This window comes from Brienomyrus brachyistius, chromosome 10, assembly GCF_023856365.1.
Source record: "Brienomyrus brachyistius isolate T26 chromosome 10, BBRACH_0.4, whole genome shotgun sequence".
In the NCBI taxonomy this organism is placed as follows: Eukaryota; Metazoa; Chordata; class Actinopteri; order Osteoglossiformes; family Mormyridae; genus Brienomyrus; species Brienomyrus brachyistius.
The window spans coordinates 18,359,790-18,378,252 of record NC_064542.1 but is presented as its reverse complement, the minus strand read 5'-3'; the positions used below and the strand labels follow the sequence as shown (position 1 = coordinate 18,378,252).

At 39.5% G+C, this 18,463-nt stretch overlaps 2 protein-coding genes across 2 annotated transcripts; one reads left to right on the top strand and one right to left on the bottom strand.

The window, feature by feature from the left end:
* Nucleotides 1–1,501: 1,501 nt before the first annotated feature.
* Nucleotides 1,502–6,703, bottom strand: LOC125751230 (uncharacterized). Its single transcript, XM_049029908.1, has 6 exons — nt 6,615–6,703; nt 6,072–6,419; nt 2,863–3,213; nt 2,425–2,544; nt 1,984–2,030; nt 1,502–1,825 (listed from the first exon to the last, which is right to left on the bottom strand). The coding sequence occupies exons 1-6, from the start codon at nt 6,646–6,648 to the stop codon at nt 1,700–1,702; spliced, it is 1,026 nt and encodes a 341-aa protein (XP_048885865.1). The 5' UTR covers nt 6,649–6,703; the 3' UTR covers nt 1,502–1,699.
* Nucleotides 6,704–13,177: 6,474 nt separating this feature from the next.
* Nucleotides 13,178–17,109, top strand: LOC125751133 (immunoglobulin superfamily member 3-like). Its single transcript, XM_049029695.1, has 6 exons — nt 13,178–13,240; nt 13,376–13,723; nt 15,417–15,767; nt 16,079–16,198; nt 16,593–16,639; nt 16,780–17,109. Exons 1-6 carry the CDS (start codon nt 13,207–13,209, stop codon nt 16,903–16,905), a joined length of 1,026 nt encoding a protein of 341 aa, XP_048885652.1. The 5' UTR covers nt 13,178–13,206; the 3' UTR covers nt 16,906–17,109.
* Nucleotides 17,110–18,463: the final 1,354 nt, after the last annotated feature.

The window sequence follows — 18,463 nt, the reverse complement described above, 5'->3', positions numbered from 1 at the left end:
ATTTAAAAGTACATTATGTTTTTAATGCAAAATATTTTTTCAGAATGTGAACACCCTACAAAATGCACTGACTGGCTTGTAGATCCTGTATATCTTGGAATTTGACAAAATGACTATAGAAACACAACTGACTCAACATAAGTACAGCCCTTGTCGTTTTCATCTTATTATTTGACACCCCCCACCCCACCCTCACAAATGAGCATGGCACTGTTCGCATGCAAGGATTTCAACTGCAGCCTCAGAGATACAGCATCAGTCTGCAATACCATCAAGAAGCCTGGTTTTCAGCAGTAGACAAGTCTGGCCTTCCTGGCAGGTTCAAGGCATGGTTATACCAACATGGAATTTTGTAAAAAAAAATACATAAATAAATAAATAGAAAGACCAACCCAGTTACACACCTCTAGCTTTATTACTGCCCAACAGCAGCTTGACTGACAGCACAGGAGTAGTTTACTGTGATGGGTTTTTCTCCTGTGCTGCAAAGTAATGAGTAAGAATAATCTTCATGGAAATGTAGTGGAGTAAAAAGTACAATATTTGTCTTTCAAATGTAGTGAAGCAAAAGTGACAAGTTTCTAAAAAAATGATATTCAAATAAAGCAGAGATCCCTGGAAAATGTGCTTAAGTACAATACTCAGGTACATGTACTTCATTATTGCCCAGCCTTCTTTTGAATAGCAAGTTGGAAAACAGACTGTAGACTAAGTAGTTTTGTTAAATGAACAGTAATGTGTTTATTGTGGGAGCAGCACAGTGGCTGAGCACGTAGTCACTCTTATGACAGTGACTGTGTGTCCATACACGCAGTGTGGCGCACTGCCCCACCCCCCCCCCCAGTATGGAACCTTGTGTCTTATGCAGCCTTGGCATGATAAGGGACTGGAAGATGGTATATATTGTAAAGTGGATGCTGTAATGAAACTGAAATAGTCTTTCTGTTAGTCTAATTTGTTCACAACCTTCAGAAATTTTTCTGACACAGGTCACACAGCCGCTCCATATAAATTTCTTTTGCCGTTTCATTAAACAGTATGATTACGTGAAAAGACCAGAGGTAATAAAATAAAATATATAAATTAAATAAAATTAAAACAAACCATAGTGCACCTCGAGGATGTAACCTATATCCATAACGAGCATCAAGCGTGTGTGTGTGTGTTTGTGTGTTGTGAGTAACATAACAAGACAGGGAACAAAAAACAAAACTCCTCTTTCTTAATTATCCACATCATTATTAATGACACAATGAACAGATATATACTCAAAAATATATGCAGTACACATAATTAAATGAAAAAGGTCATTTAAGAGCACTTTAAATTTTTATTTAATTTCTTTCGTCTGTTGAATATCATGAATATGTCACTGTGCGTTTGCCTAAAACTATTCACCAAGCTATATAAGGGAGACAAGTATGCATGTGTGATATCAAAGAACAGATTGCAGCAACTCAGCCTTTGCACAACATTAACGCCACTTATCCCCCCCCCCCATGCCTCTCCTCAGTCTGGCCTGAACATTTGAACTTCCAGTAAAAATGCACCCTAAACACACTGACACCAAACTCAGCACCGGTGCTCCGTAAAATCCCGTGATTCAGTCTCAGAAGCACTGGCTCCCCTGCCCTCCTCTGAACATTATTAAAGCTACACCCTGAACACTCTGTGTGACTGACATGAATGAGAAGCATCTTTATTCATAATCTCTGTAGCGGAGGTCAGAATACAGAGTGTCATTATTCCCGTCTTTCTTCTGTCTCCTGGGTTTTGGCTTCTTAAGGTTCAGGGCAGCGTAATTCAGTGTGTCCTCGTCATGGCACTGGGGAGACAAAGATGGCAGAATTGGATTGAAAAAATCGGTTTGCTATTACCTATATGCCCAAATTGGACTTAAAATGCTGATCCCATGACGGAAATCAGTTTCAGGTTTGTTTTGTTTTTTTACTGACAATTTATTGTTTGAAATAAATTCCATACCTGCTCGCGTGACCATTCCGTTTTTGATATATCACTGTTCTTTTCATCTGTTTAAAATATATAACACATCAACATATTTAATTTCGCACAGTATCACAATTCAGTGGTCAGATAATATTCCTAATTTTCAAGCAATCAACATCCCTTTTTGTCTCAAAAATGAAAGTAAAAATGACTACAAATGTCAGTTTGAGGGTGCAATATGTATATTCAAATGGATTTTGCAAACTATGAAAGATATAATAATTATTATTTCAAATATTCCAAAATAAATAAGGTGAGATATAATAAAGTTTTTTTTTATTGGGTTACCCGCAAGAGTGGTTTTAATGCAAAATTTTATCTAGTATTAAACAATTCTATTCTGTTATAAACACATGAGTCTTTGTTAAAAACTACATTTTTTCCCGTCTTCTGACTGCATAAAGCCGGACAGCGTACCTGCACAGTGCGTACAGGTCAGTTTATATCTCATACAAATGAGAGCAACGTTCAGAATAATGCTGCAAGATAAAACTATCAGCAAGCCAGAGTGAAGAGGATCCAGCAGCTTCTGAAAGCCTGTAACAAAGAGATAGATTCCAGCATAATGATATAGAGACACATTTCCTCTTTGGTCAGGTCATGTTAGTTAAAGTTAAACTATAAAGTACAGTAGTTATTTTCTGAGTCCATTTTTAACACACATTTTGGATATTTTGCTATATGATTTAATATGTAACACTTTCAATAATCATTAAATTAACATTTGTGTAATTAAGTGCATATGCACTTAAATTAAAAATGACATTACATTAAAAAAGCTAAATAAAAAAGGTAATGTCTTAACAGCAATGAAAGCAAAACAGAAGCAGATATACTCCCCACACTGGGTGTTACCATCTATATCCAGCTTGGTCCCATTGCCAAACAGCATCTCCCCACACATGGCCACAGCGCAGTAGTAAATCCCAGCATCAGAGAGGCTGAGGTTCCCCTTGGGGAGGCTGTAGATGCAGCTCCGTGTAGGAGATCCAGCCTCAGGGCTCTTCTCACACTCATCACTCCTGTTCCTATGGCTGTAAATGACTCCTGGAAGGGATTCTCCTGATCCATGTCTGAACCAGTAAACACTGTGTTCTCCTGCACAGCTCCCAGTCTCTATTGTACACTGCAGGCTCACAGAGTCTCCAGGCTGCACTGTGTCAGACACAGGCTGCTGTACCACAGTCCTGCTGTTGGAGTCTTTACCTGAAAAGCAAAACGTTCATGATGACAACCCTTTGAGAGAAGCAATGGAAAATACAGATCCTCAAAGTTCACCAAATACAGTTTTCCTCAAAGATTTTTATTGCTGATTTTCGAAAGATTTGTAAAATGAAGTGATGTTCCCGTAGCTGTCCAACAAATCAGTAACTTTTTGTTTAGTTAAAAGCTGCACCTACAGTTGAAATTCTTTTCTCTTTATGATGTATTACTGTTTATTAGCAATTACAGTAATGACACCTACATAATACATTTATAATGCATTCATAGAACATTGAGAAGCAGCATGAAAGTATACCTTAATATCCTAACATTCATAATCAGGTTTACTATACATTAATAACAATCAAACAACAGGCAGGGTTAAATGAGGAACAGGTGAGGCTCGTTAGAACCACACGACAGGGAACACGGGGAAAAGGCATGCGGGGTGTGACAGTTTGTCTATTTTTAACATTAAAGAGAAAGTATACATAGCAAAAGGAATTATTTTGTTTCTTGTAGTTGCTCCTATTTATTTTCTTACACACAGAAAAGTAAGTTTTTCCATTCATCCATAGTACTACAACGAAAAGCAAATGATCAATCCAAATGCAATTATTCCAATACACATTATTACAATCAATATTATTACATCTAGTCAGCATAATATCGTCAAATGTTTCATGATTTAATCTGCAATATTCTAGCCTGAAATCTTTTCCTGCTACACTGAAGACTCTCTCAGCCTGTGCAGCGAAAGCTGCAGCCAAAGGGTTGGCATCCTCTGATAAACATGGTTGGTTCAGGTAACGGTGACATTATGTGAAGCTTTCATGACAGGAATAGGGACTAGTTTGACTTTTGACGCAGTATAAGAGTTTGGGACGTTTCTTGGGTTAGAAACTGCAGTCACTGCAGCCAGCAGTAACTTTGAAGAGACACACTCAGCTTTTCCTATGAGCAGATCCACCACGGTGCACAAAATGACAGTTTAATTATTGTTTTAGGTGACACTTCAAATTCTTTCATTCTGAATAAGATGACATTTTTATAACAATGATACATAACAATGTTAATGTGTTTATGTGTAATTCATATTTAAATATTAGGCTGTATAGTTAAAAGCTGCACCTACAGTACATAAAATATATGAATTTCTACTTCCTTAAATTCAATTATGAAATATAAAATGAAGAAATATGAATTCAGCATCCTGTTTTAAACCCAATTCAAAATTAATTCAGATTCACACAAGGAACTGAAATTTAAAAGCCATTGTCAATTCAATTCTGTTGCACATTCCTGATTGTTATGTCAAATTATTTTTTTCTGACTGCTCAGTTAAATAGCATTAAGCGCAATTTTCTTTTGTTGCCTAAAACTTTTGCACAGTACAGTATTAGATACAGCACCTCAACCATGAATTATTTTAATTTCTTTTAAAGAGGCTGCAATGAGTAACTTTTTCAAACATATCCAAAAAGAAAAGTTTAAGCTTTTGGCCTTTCTATATAATAATGTGATGCAGTGCAAGTTAATGTATAAATGTTTAAATGTAACAAACCATATAATAATGCGATGCAGTGCATGTTCATGCATAAATGTTTAAATGTAACAAACTGTATAATAATGTGACGCAGTGTATGTTCATGTATAAATGTTTAAATGTAACAAACTGCATAATAATGTGATGCAGTGCATGTTCATGTATAAATGTTTAAATGTAATCAACTATATCATAATGTGACGCAGTGTATGTTCATGTATAAATGTTTAAATGTACCACACCGTATAATAATGTGATGCAGTGCATGTTCATGTTTAAATGTAATCAACTATATAATAATGTGACGCAGTGCATGTTCATGTATAAATGTTTAAATGTAACATCAGGAGGGGTCCATCACAGCCCCGCCACCATCTCTTTGCGCTGCTGCCACCAGGAAGCTGCTACAGGACTATTTATGGCCGGAACAGCTTCTCTCCCAGGCCCATTACCACACTGAGCCAGGCACTGACATAACCCCAGGATTCCGCTGTTTCATCAGGACACTTACTATGCAGTGTTTCCATAAATATAGGCACATATCACTTTATGCCGCACTCTTCTCTAGGTTGTGTATATGTATGTATATCATATATTTATGTTTAATAATTATTATATTTAGGGCGGCATGGTGGTGCTGTGGTTAGCACTGCTGCCTCACACCTCTGGGACCCGGGTTCGAATCTTCGCCTGGGTCACATGTGTGTGGAGTTTGCATATTCTCCCCATGTTATCGTGGGGTTTCCTCCGGGTACTCCGGTTTCCCCCCACAGTCCAAAAACATGCTGAGGCTAATTGGCGTCGCTGAATTGCCCATAGGTGTGCATGTGTGAGTGTGCCCTGCGATGGGCTGGCCCCCCATCCTGGGTTGTTTCCTGCCTCGTGCCCATTGCTTCCGGGATAGGCTCCGGACCCCCCACGACCCAATAGGATAAGTGGTTTGGAAAATGGATGGATGGATAATTATTATATTTAATATTACACTCATAACTAAAATCCACTTCACATAAGTAAGATGATACTTAATGCCTCCTATTAATTTGTATTCTTGTATACTTATTTTTACATATTTCAGCTATTTCTATGCGTAATAACGATAAAAACTTTATAATTCTAATTGCAAAACTTTTTAAAATGCTTTTGTTTAGTTGCTGTTTTTAGAAAAACATTCATGGACCAAAGCACGCAATCTACATCAACTGTCTTTCTTAATTTTATATTGACACACAGCTAAACCGTCAAAAATGTTTGACAGGGAACAATCTTATCGGCACTATAAAAAAGCAAATATGAAAATAGTTGGAATCTCATTTACCTGTGATTATGACAAAGGTTCCATTTCCAAATGCGATTTCATTATAGAACACAGCAGCACAGTAATACACTGCAGAATCTGATGGTTCCGCGTTGGAAATAGTGAGGTTAAAACTCCCCTCTGCATTCTGTAAGGAGTAACGTTTTATGTTTTTATATTCCTCGTAAAATTCACCAGGAAAGTAGCGAAGTGCTTTCACCATGAGCTGGGGCTTCTGACCAGCAGCCTGCTTAAACCAAACAGCCAAAGGAACATCTTCTGGACGGAAGCATGTCAGGGTCACACTGTCTCCATGCAGGACCTTCATCAGGTGGCTGGGCTGAACAACATCCACAGCCAGTGAAGTGTCTGGATAAACAGAGAAACACAAATGAACAAACAAACAAATAAATAAATAAACAAATATCATAATAGTCATCAGAATAACTATTAAGTATGATGAATATTAAATGGACAAATACTTATTACAATAATTACATCTTAAAGGATATATGAAAATATTAAAATCCCCCAAAATTATTATTTTATATTTTAGGACCTTACTAATGAAAACGAGAAGACCAAAAAGTCTGAACATCTTTGTGGTTCCACTTGTTTAGAATAAACTGCTCTGCTGCTAAGTGAGAGATCATGGTCGTGGTCGGGATGAAAGGGCAGGAAACAGAGAGGTACAAGATACACATCAGGCTGATCTGATTGGCTGTTCACACAGGAATTTACATAATAGTGAAAAGGAATTATAACCTGCACTTACCTGATATTTATTAATTTACTTCTTGACAGTCAGTTAAAATGATAACAATTAGATACCAAATTAGATAAAAGGCACAATTAGATAAATAGGTACTGAGCAATAAAGTTCTTTGTACAGAGCGCTGAGACACTGAGAGAGCATTAGATAATCATCTCTCTCAGACAAGCTCAGCCCAGTCTCACTCTCATGTTATCAATCTGGTAATAGACCAGTTTTTCTCAAACCAGTCCTCTGGCATATATCAATTTCAACAGTACAAAGTTACACGTTACTGTATGTGCTGTTGACAGACCATGTCATTGCGATACAGAAAAGCAAAAACAAGACTGGTTTACAGCACTGCATAGCATAAAGGGAAAAAAAAATAGAAACTAGAAATGCAAATAGAGGAAACATAACTAAAGCAGAACTACACATTAGGCGCTGTATAGAGGATAACAGTGCAGTCTTTTCACATGTATTGTCGGGCGACAGAGTCTCATCCAAATCACAATGGATATCTGCCCTTGCAATCTTTTGTAATGTCTCATGTGCCTCTGCAGGCGTCTGCTGTGATGTCCTTACGTGCTGCATCCATATCAGCCAGCAGGGTCACCTGAGTATGTGGCTGGTGATTGTAAGCCTTCCGCCTCCATGCTGAGTAGAGCCCCTCAATCGGGTTAATGAATGGGGAGTATGGGTCATTCCATTGACAGATATTGTAAATCTTTGTTGTGCCCTGTCAATACATGCTTGACAAATTAAGGTTCATTAGATGCACCTATGAGCTATAATAGATAACTGGTTGGTCATTGGTTGATTTAACCCTTCAAACATTCCCATCCACTGGTGAAACTCAAGATCTACCAGAACACAGAAAACAGAGTAAAGAAAAATGCTTTCTGAGTGTTATGAACCGTGGGTTTGATGGGAAGACTGGCAGGCAGGAAGCAGGGAAGGATGAGGTAGGCAGGCAAAACACAGGGAAACATGAGGAAGACATGGACTGATATACATGAGACAAGCCAAAATAACTGGGAACAGCTGGGCACAATCGGGGAAGCACACGTGGATGATGGGGGGGCGTGGAACACACGAGGATCGTACGAGCCGGGCGTGACACTGTACTGAAGGAGTTTCCACAAGTTCCACAGGTTGGCTACCTTGCTCCGGTACAGGGGAACACACTGGATGGGATGTCAGACCATCGCAAAACGTATCAATTTAACTGTGTAAATATCCCTAACTGCTACTGCATTTCCAATCAGATTACATTTAGAATCATATACTCCCAATATACTCTCCTCACTTTTTAATTTACTGCATGTCTCTGCAAGGGTGCAGTAGGGGCATGAGTACTCTGGCATGTTCGGGGGGGAGGAAGCATTTCTACAGAGGCCTGTTATTATGTAAAATCATATGTAAAATTGTGCAGAGGAGCCCAAGGTGACATTTAGTCAGGGGGGCCAGAATTTATAGCTATGCCTCTGTTACTGTGTTTTTTTTGTTCTAGCCACCAACAACTCTGGGGTTGCTATATCGCCACCTGGTGGTGAAGACATCAGAACAACAAAATATGTTTCCATGTAAAAGAACCAAGTTCCGGGGAGAGCGCCAGCAGGAAAGCATGGAGGGTCAGTTCATCCTACGTTGCCCGGGGAAGTGAGGGCATCCCTGCCGGGTACAGTGCTCCAGCTCAGCTGCGAACACCCCCAGACTTTCACCAGTGATCCAATGCATCCCTGTGTCATGCTGCTCCCAGTTGTGACACTGTCGCTTGGGCAGGTGGGGGATGTTGGCTCCGTCAGGTCAATCCGGGGAGGCGAAGTGTTCAGGCTGCATCCCCATGTCATATGTATTCTGCTGTGTAGAGCTGGGACACAGTGTAGCATCGGGATCAACCGTGATGTTGGCAGAATAAATACAGGCAGGAGGCAGTAGAGCATGTCCACAAGGTGGCATTTATTACATCTAGGCCATTCATTCTGACAGCTGATACACAGCGCAAGGGCCCAGCATGAGGTCTCCCCCATTACCCACCCCACACACAGCACATTGGCCCAGCATGAGGTCTCCCCCATTACCCACCCCACACACAGCGCATGGACCCAGCATGAGGTCTCCCCATTACCCACCCCACACACAGCGCATGGACCCAGCATGAGGTCTCCCCATTACCCACCCCACACACAGCGCATGGACCCAGCATGAGGTCTCCCCATTACCCACCCCACACACAGCGCATGGACCCAGCATGAGGTCTCCCCATTACCCACCCCACACACAGCGCATGGACCCAGCATGAGGTCGCCCACATTACCCACCCCACACACAGCACATGGGCCCAGCATGAGGACGCCCACATTACCCACCCCACACACAGCGCATGGACCCAGCATGAGGTCGCCCACATTACCCACCCCACACACAGCACATGGGCCCAGCATGAGGTCTCCCCATTACCCACCCCACACACAGCACATGGACCCAGCATGAGGTCTCCCCATTACCCACCCCACACACAGCGCATGGACCCAGCATGAGGTCGCCCACATTACCCACCCCACACACAGCGCATGGACCCAGCATGAGGTCGCCCACATTACCCACCCCACACACAGCACATGGGCCCAGCATGAGGTCTCCCCATTACCCACTAGGGGTGCGATGGTACAGGTATCTCACGGTACGTACCTTCTTATTTGGGCCACGGTTCTGGTTCGGTTTAAACACAAAACTAGAAATAATAATACAACAAAACAAATTATAAACTGCCTCTTCTTTATGTATAAAATAGGTATACATGTATAATACAGTGGGATTTTGGATCACGGATTGGATCAAATCTTGGAAATGGGTTTTTCAAAAGTAAAAGAGGGATTCTGAATTAAGATCCGACCACGTAAACTAATCTTACGTTTGATTTGGATCAAACCTGCCCTTTGGGTTATTCAAAACTTTGAAGTCGGATTGGGATGTATTTGATCCAAAAAAACAGGATTATCCTGATCCCATCAGAAGGGTGGATTCAGTTGTGATTTTTTGACCCAAATAAACCAAATAAAATATATAAATATATTTTTTTTAAGTGAATGATCATAAACTTAATGGTTACTGATGATATATAAATTCCTTCATATTTGAAGCCTATATGAAGCGTGTCACATATAATGATATTGAGATATGATAAACAACAACAAAATAATATCAAAGCTATCAGATGTCAAAGAAATGTCACTGTTGCTCATAGCTCTATAATTCCACAGTATATTAATGATAATGACCACAACAGATATACTCATTTAGTCATTTAATAGCAAAAGTAATTTCTCACAATTGCATCTTTAATTGCATGTCCAGTGTGTCCTTCATCATGTAAGAACATTGGTGGCTGTTCTGTAAATGACTTTTGACTTTTTGACAGTATTGTTTTTGTTTTGTCATTTAACATTAGAACAAACTAAAAAAAAATGTAAAATGTTTTTTTTTGCAGTGTTTCTGTTTCTTACAATTAAAACAAACAATGGCTATTTGTGGCCACTGGTATTTTGCCTACCTGTTGTTTTTTGCTAAGCCAGTAGGCTACACTGTTGGTTCCATTTAAGGCTGTGGTAAACAGGATTTAGTAATGCTGAAATGTGATATTTGGATCACAGTGATCCAACCCAATATTCCTTTAAAAACTGTCATAAAAGTAAGATAGATCAGGTAATCCTGGATAGCAAAACATGGGATTTCCAAATCTGGACCAATTTGATCCAGATTAAATTTTTTAAAAAACTGGGCCCTGAAGATCAGGATATGTGTACCTTTGTTCCAGGTCCCGTTCGATGGCTACTTTGATTGCTGTACTGTCTTCATATCCTGGTGTCATGGATTTGACAATCATTTCCTTCAGAGGGAGGATCATTGATATGGTGGGGGTTGTTTCACTGCTCATGACAGCTGTCACAGTTTTCAGTGGTTTGAGTACTTCAATGAGTTGTTCTGCCACGTCCCTGTTCACGTGACTCCTCATGTTTTTGTCCATTGTTAATGCAGAATAGATGGCAGGCTGCTGTTCTACATATCGTGCCAATATGTTGTGCGCTGTGTTCCACCGAATTGTAACATCATGAAGTAACATGTGCTTAGGAAGATTTAACATCTCTTGTTTCAAAGTCAGTGCCTGGTGGGCTGTGGTGCCTTTGTTAAAAAAGGTGACAATTTATCTAACTTTCCCAAGGAGGCGGGACATCCCGTTGATTGACAGTGTTTTCTTGGCTGCGAGGTATGAAGTGTGAGCAAAGCAGCCTCTATTTGGTCCCAGTCCGTCTGTTTCAGTCACTGCATTTCTCAATTCCTATGCCAAGTGCGCGCTTGTGTGGCTTTCACACAGGGGACGAGTCTGCAGTACTGCGCTCTTCATCTGCCAGTCCAACATATAGTGAACCATCACAGTCAAGTAAATCTGGCGGTCCAACTATCCGTGGTCAGTGTGATGCTCTGTGCTTAAGCCAAATTGTTTTCGATGGCTTTGCGCGCTGTGTCATAGAGGTCGGTAATTATAACGTAGCTGAAATGTGTACGGCAGGGCACAACGTAACGTGGGTTGAGCGTTTTAATTAAGTGGCGAAACCCCGCATCTTCAACAACAGAAAAAGGTTGCAAATCTTTAGCAATGAATGTTCCCACTTATTTTCTTATGTTTATCGGATGTGGCTGTTGAAAAGCTTTTTCGATAGACACTTGTTTACCTGCAATTACCTTTTCGTCTGTTCTCCGTTCAGGAACCGTTATATCAGCATGACTACGCTTGAGATCCTTAGACATATTGCTCGTGTTTCCATTAGCATATGGGACACGTGTTAGGCAATGTTTACAAACAGTGACATTTCTATTAACTGTTTTGGCCCCCTTCGTCGTTGTATTCTGCAGCAAACCCGAAAAAAATCTATACTGGAGATTTATATGAAGCCGGTGCTTCTTCAAACTTCTGCCTCTCAACTGTTCCGCTAGTGCTGGCCAGGCTTGTTTGTTTTTCTTTTTTCCGCGTCTGTGTACCGAGCTGCGAGCTCAGCTCCAGTTACGTCTGTGTGAGATAGGGCGAGTGGGTGGAGCCACAACAGTGATTGGGCAGTAACTCACGGTGGAGGGCTTTCGCTCATTGGCGCTTATTAACAGCAGCCTGATAAGCGTTATGCGCCATTTTCAAAAGGAAGTGCAAAGCCAAAATACCGCGGTACACAAGGGCGTACCGGACCGTGCGACGCATACCAAATGGTCCGGTATTTTACCAAGTACCATTGCATCCCTAGTCTGAATAAAACACTTGATTTAAATGGTTGAGAAGAGTGTCTCAATACTTTTCTCCAAGTAATGTACCATGTAAGTGTAGATTAGAATGCCTTTTCACTGTTATTTAAATTCCTGTGTGAACAGCCAATCAGATCAGCCTGATGTGTATCTTGAACCTCTCTGTTTCCTGCCCTTTCATCACGACCATGATCTCTCGCTTAGCAACAGAGCAGTTTATTCTAAACAAGTGGAACCACAAAGATGTTCAGACTCTTTGGTCTTCTCATTTTCATTAGTAAGATCCTAAAGTGTAAAATTGTACATTTTTTTATAATAAGTATTTGGGAATTTAATCTTCATCATAGTATAATAGTTTGTTGGTGTTTTGTGAACAATTAGAACTTAGAAGTCCTTGTAGGGAATTGGGTGTTATGGTTTATCAACTGGCTACTCTTTGTGCTCGGGGTACCTGGTGCCTGAGTGTGACTGGAGTGCTGTGCTGGATTGCTTGAATAAAGGAGAAAACTTTTCTCACCAAAGTTCGGGGTCTCTTACTGAAACAACAGACAGTTGGTGCCATTTTGCTCTATGTGCCTCAGTGCTCAGAGACCCCACTCCGTTACTTTATGTGGTCGGCCACATTGCGGCTCAGTTTCTGTTGTTCTTAAACACTTCCACTTTGCAATAATACCACTTGCAGTTGAGCGTGGAATATTTAGCATGGAAGAAATTCCTCAAGCTGGCTTCTTACAAAGCTGGCATCCTTTGACAGTACCACGGTCAAATTCTCTGAGCTCTTCAGAAAACTGTCATTTCATAAATGTTTTAAACCTGAGTGCATGGCAAGGTACTTGAATTTATACACCCGTGGCAATGGGTCTGAATGAAACACCTGATTTAAATGGTTGAGAAGTGTGTCCCAATACTTTTCTCCATGAAATGTACCATGTAAGTGTAGATTAGAATGCCATTTCAGTATTATTTAAATTCCTGTGTGAACAGCCAATCAGATCAGCCTGATGTGTATCTTGAACCTCTCTGTTTCCTGTCCTTTCATCCTGACCGCAACCATGATCTCTCACTTAGCAGCAGAGCAGTTTATTCTAAACAAGTGGCACCACAAAGATGTTCAGACTCTTTGGTCTTCTCGTTTTCATTAGTAAGGTCCTAAAGTGTAAAATTCTCATTTTTTATAATAAGTATTTGGGAATTTAATCTTCATCATAGTATAACAGTTATTTTGTTTACTATTATAATGTATCTCATATTTATTTGCGTTCTTCTGTTTTTTCAGACACTTCACTGGCTGTGGATGTTGTTCAGCCCAGTCTCCTGACGAGGGTTCAGCTTGGAGACAGTGTAACTCTCACATGCTTCTACCCAGAAGATGTTTCTTATGTCGCTTGGTTTAAGCAGGCTGCTGGTCAGAAGCCCCAGCTCATGGTGAAGGCACTTAATCTTTTGGCTGGTGAATTTTTCAATGAATATAAAAACATAAAACGTTACTCCTTACAGAATGCAGAGCGGAGTTTTAACCTCACTATTTCCAACGCGGAGCCGTCAGATTCTGCAGTGTATTACTGTGTTGCTGGGTCCTATAATGAAATTGCATTTGGAAATGGAACCTTTGTCATAATCACAGGTAAATGCGACTCCTACTATTTTCATATTTGCTTTTTTATAGTGTCACTAAGATTGTTCCCTGTAAAATGTTGTTGACAGTTGAGCTGTTTCCCAATATAAAATGGTTTATGCTGGATTGTGTGCTTTGCTCCAAAAATAAATCAAAACTATTCTTTTAAAGAAATAACATAAAAAATATAAAAAGAAAGTTCACAATAACAATGATAATGTTTTTGTTATCAACATAAATTCTTGAAATATATAAAAACAAGTGTATACGAATATGAATTAACAGTAATATGAGGCATTAAATATCCTACTTATGTGAAGTGGATTTTAGTTATGAGTGTAATATTAAATATAATAATTATTAAACATAAATATATGATATACATACATATACACAACCTAGAGAAGAGTGCGGCATAAAGTGATATGTGCCTATATTTATGGAAACACTGCATAGTAAGTGTCCTGATGAAACAGCGGAATCCTGGGGTTATGTCAGTGCCTGGCTCAGTGTGCTAACGGCCCTGGGAGAGAAGCTGTTCCGGCCATAAATAGTCCTGTAGCAGCTTCCTGGTGGCAGCAGCGCAAAGAGATGGTGGCGGGGCCCCTCCTGATGTTACATTTAAACATTTATACATGAACATGCACTGCGTCACATTATTATATAGTTGATTACATTTAAACATGAACATGCACTGCATCACATTATTATACGGTTTGTTACATTTAAACATTTATACATGAACATGCACTGCATCACATTATTATGCAGTTTGTTACATTTAAACATTTATGCATGAGCATGTATTACACAGTTTGTTTCATTTTGCTTGCTGGTAGTAATCTTCAGCCATATGGAATCTTCAGATGTGGATAAATGTTACACATTGCAGCCTCTTTTAATGAAGTTAAATGAAGATGTTTATATCTCAGTTTTGAGTTGCTACAGTACTGTGCAAAAATCATAGGCAACAAAAGAAAATTTTGCTTAAAGCTATTCATCTGAGCAGTCATTGTATAGTCACTCAGAAAAAAAACATGATTTAATATAAAAGTCAGGGATGTGCAGCATTCAGAACTGATTCGAGAATGGCTGTTAAATTTCATTCTGTTTTGTGAATCTGAATTAAATTTGAATTGCGGATAGAAAAAGGATGAGGAATTGCAATTCATATTGGAATTTAATGAAGTAGAATGGAAAAGGATTTGAATTCCAATACATTCATATGCATGCTGTTAGTGTACCTTTTAACTATACAGCCTATTATTTAAATTTGAATTACACAAACACATTAACATAAAAATGTTTCTCATTCATCGTATCATATTTATTGCTTATTGCTGTAGTCTATGGTTGAACAGAAAAGCGTACTGTATGTTTCTAAACATGTGAAAATAAACAGGCGCAACTAATTCTTCTTGCCATGTATATTTTCATTTGCTTTTAATATAAAAAAATAGACAAATAATTCATCCGCAAACAATAACGAGTAAAGATAATACATTTGGCCCAGGAGCCAAATCCAGCAGGTACTGCTTCAGACTCCTAAAAAAAATACCAGCACACATAAACAGCTAAATATGCAAAAACACCAGACCAGGTTTCCAAGTCTCTCCAGAATCAGTAAGACACACCTTTGCGGGTCTGTATTTTTCATTTTTTTCTCTCAAAGGGTTGACATCATGGTCATTTTGCATTTCAGGTAAAGACTCCAACAGCAGGACTGTGGTACAGCAGCCTGTGCCTGACACAGTGCAGCCTGGAGACTCTGTGAGCCTGCAGTGTACAATAGAGACTGGGAGCTGTGCAGGAGAACACAGTGTTTACTGGTTCAGACATGGATCAGGAGAATCCCTTCCAGGAGTCATTTACAGCCATAGGAACAGGAGTGATGAGTGTGAGAAGAGCCCTGAGGCTGGATCTCCTACACGGAGCTGCGTCTACAGCCTCCCCAAGGGGAACCTCAGCCTCTCTGATGCTGGGACTTACTACTGCGCTGTGGCCATGTGTGGGGAGATGCTGTTTGGCAATGGGACCAAGCTGGATATAGATGGTAACACCAAGTGTGGGGAGTATATCTGCTTCTGTTTTGCTTTTATTGCTATTAGGACATGAATTTATTTCTTATACTCTTTTGATGTATGTCATTTTTAATTTAAATGCACTTAATTACACAAATGTTAATTTAATGATTATTGAAAGTATTACATAATAAATCATATAGCAAAATATCCAAAATGTGTGGTAAAAATGGACTAGTTACAAAATCACTACTAAGAATTTTTTAACTTTAACTAACATGACCTGACCAAAGAGGAAATGTGTCTCTATATCATTATGCTGGAATCTATCTCTTTGTTACAGGCTGGTACAAGCTGCTGGATCCTCTTCACTCTGGCTTGCTGATAGTTTTATCTTGCAGCATTATTCTGAACGTTGCTCTCATTTGTATAACATGTAAACTGACCTGTACACACTGTGCAGGTACGCTGTCCGGCTTTATGCACTCAGAAGAGGGAAAAAATGTAGTTTTTAACAAAGACTCATGTGTTTATAACAGAATAGAATTGTTTAATACTAGATAAAATTTTGCATTAAAACCACTCTTGCGGGTAACCCAATTAAAAAAAAAACTTTATTATATCTCACCTTATTTATTTTGGAAGATTAAAAAAAATAATTATTATATCTTTCATAGTTTGCAAAATCCATTTAAATATACATATTGCACCCTCAAACTGACATTTTTAGTCATTTTTACTTTCATTTTTGAGACAAAAAGGATGTTGATTGCTTGAAAATTAGGAATGTCATCTGACCACTGAATTGTGATACTGTGCGAAATTAAATATGTTGATGTGTTATATATTTTAAACAGATGAAAAGAACAGTGATATATCAAAAGCGGAATGGTCACGCAAGCAGGTATGTAATTTATTTCAAACAATAAATTGTCAGTAAAAAAACAAAACAAACCTCAAACTGATTTCCGTCATGGGATCAGCATTTTAAGTGCAATTTGGGCATATAAATAACATACAATTCTGCCTTCTTTGTCTCCCCAGTGCCATGACGAGGACACACTGAATTACGCTGCCCTGAACCTTAAGAAGCCAAAACCCAGGAGACAGAAGAAAGACGGGAATAATGACACTCTGTATTCTGACCTCCGCTACAGAGATCATGAATAAAGATGCTTCTCATTCATGTCAGTCACACAGAGTGTTCAGGGTGTAGCTTTAATAATGTTCAGAGGAGGGCAGGGGAGCCAGTGCTTCTGAGACTGAATCACGGGATTTTACGGAGCACCGGTGCTGAGTTTGGTGTCAGTGTGTTTGGGGCGCATTTTTACTGGAAGTTCAAATGTTCAGGCCAGACTGAGGAGAGGCATGGGGGGGGGGATAAGTGGCTTTAATGTTGTGGAAAGGCTGAGTTGCTTCAATCTGTTCTTTGATGTCACATGCTTACTTTTCTCCCTTGTATACATGTACCATGGTGAATAGTTTGGGGCAAACACACGGGGAAAGATCGATGATATTAAACAGATGAAAGAAATTGAATGAAAATTTTAAGTGTTATTAAATTACATTTTTTATTTAAAATAAATGTGTACTGTATATATTTTTGGAGTAGATACATGTATATGTACCTGTGTCATTAATAATGATGTGGATAATAAAGAAAGAGGAGTTTAGTTTTTTGATCCCGGTCCTTTTATTTGGCCTAATTTTTTACAAAAGCACCTGCTGCTTGAATCTTATCTGATACCTTCTACTGTTACAAAGTGGATTAGATGGGATTAGAAATGAAAAACAGAAACATTTCTAACTGAAAATGTCAGTGCAGATATTTGATGGAATTCATTCTTGTTTCTTGTATGAAAAAAATCTCCCCAGTTTATCTCCTTCACTTTTTTAGACCCTCTGGTCCCTCCCAGCTCATCACGGGACAAACAGAAAATCACACACTGTGGGTAATTCAGGGACAGAAATGTAGCTAATCTCCCTTTGCTCAGACTGTCGGAAACAGGAGGTCACAGAGGAGCACAGGGGGGACATGAGAATCACACCCCCAAGCAGGGAGGTGTGAGATCACAGTGCTGCCCATCGAGGCGCTGTGTGACCCACACTGGAAAAATTTCTGAAGGTCGTGAATGTACCACTCCTGTTTTATTTAAGTTTCGGGTTTGTGAGGGAGGGATTTAAACTAACAGAAGCCATACTTCAGTTTGATTACAGCATCCCATCTCTATCCCATCTCCACCTCTATTGCACCCTGGGCAGCTCACTCAGATGCCAGTCTGAGCCTATCCAAGGCTGCACAGGGCACAAGGCTGGTCTCCACGGGGGGTTGGGGTGCCAGTGCGTCACAGGGCGCGTATGTACACACAGTGACTGACGTGAGTGACTACCTACTCAGCCACTGTGCTGCCCCCACAATAACCACGAAAAGTAGGAGCACAATTCCCATTACTGTTCATTTATCATTACTGCTTACTCTACAGTCTGTTTCCACCATGCTGTTCAGAACCAGGGTTTCACAGTAATGAGGTACATTTACCTGAGTATTGTACTTAAGGACATTTTGTAAGTATTTCTGTTTTACTTGAGTATCATTTTACAAATTTTTAGAAATTTGTAAGTTTCACTTCACTACATTTGACAGACAAATACTGTAGTTTTTACTCCACTACATTTCCATGAAGGTTCTTGTTACTCATTACTTGGAAGCACAGCTTTGAAGTTAGAG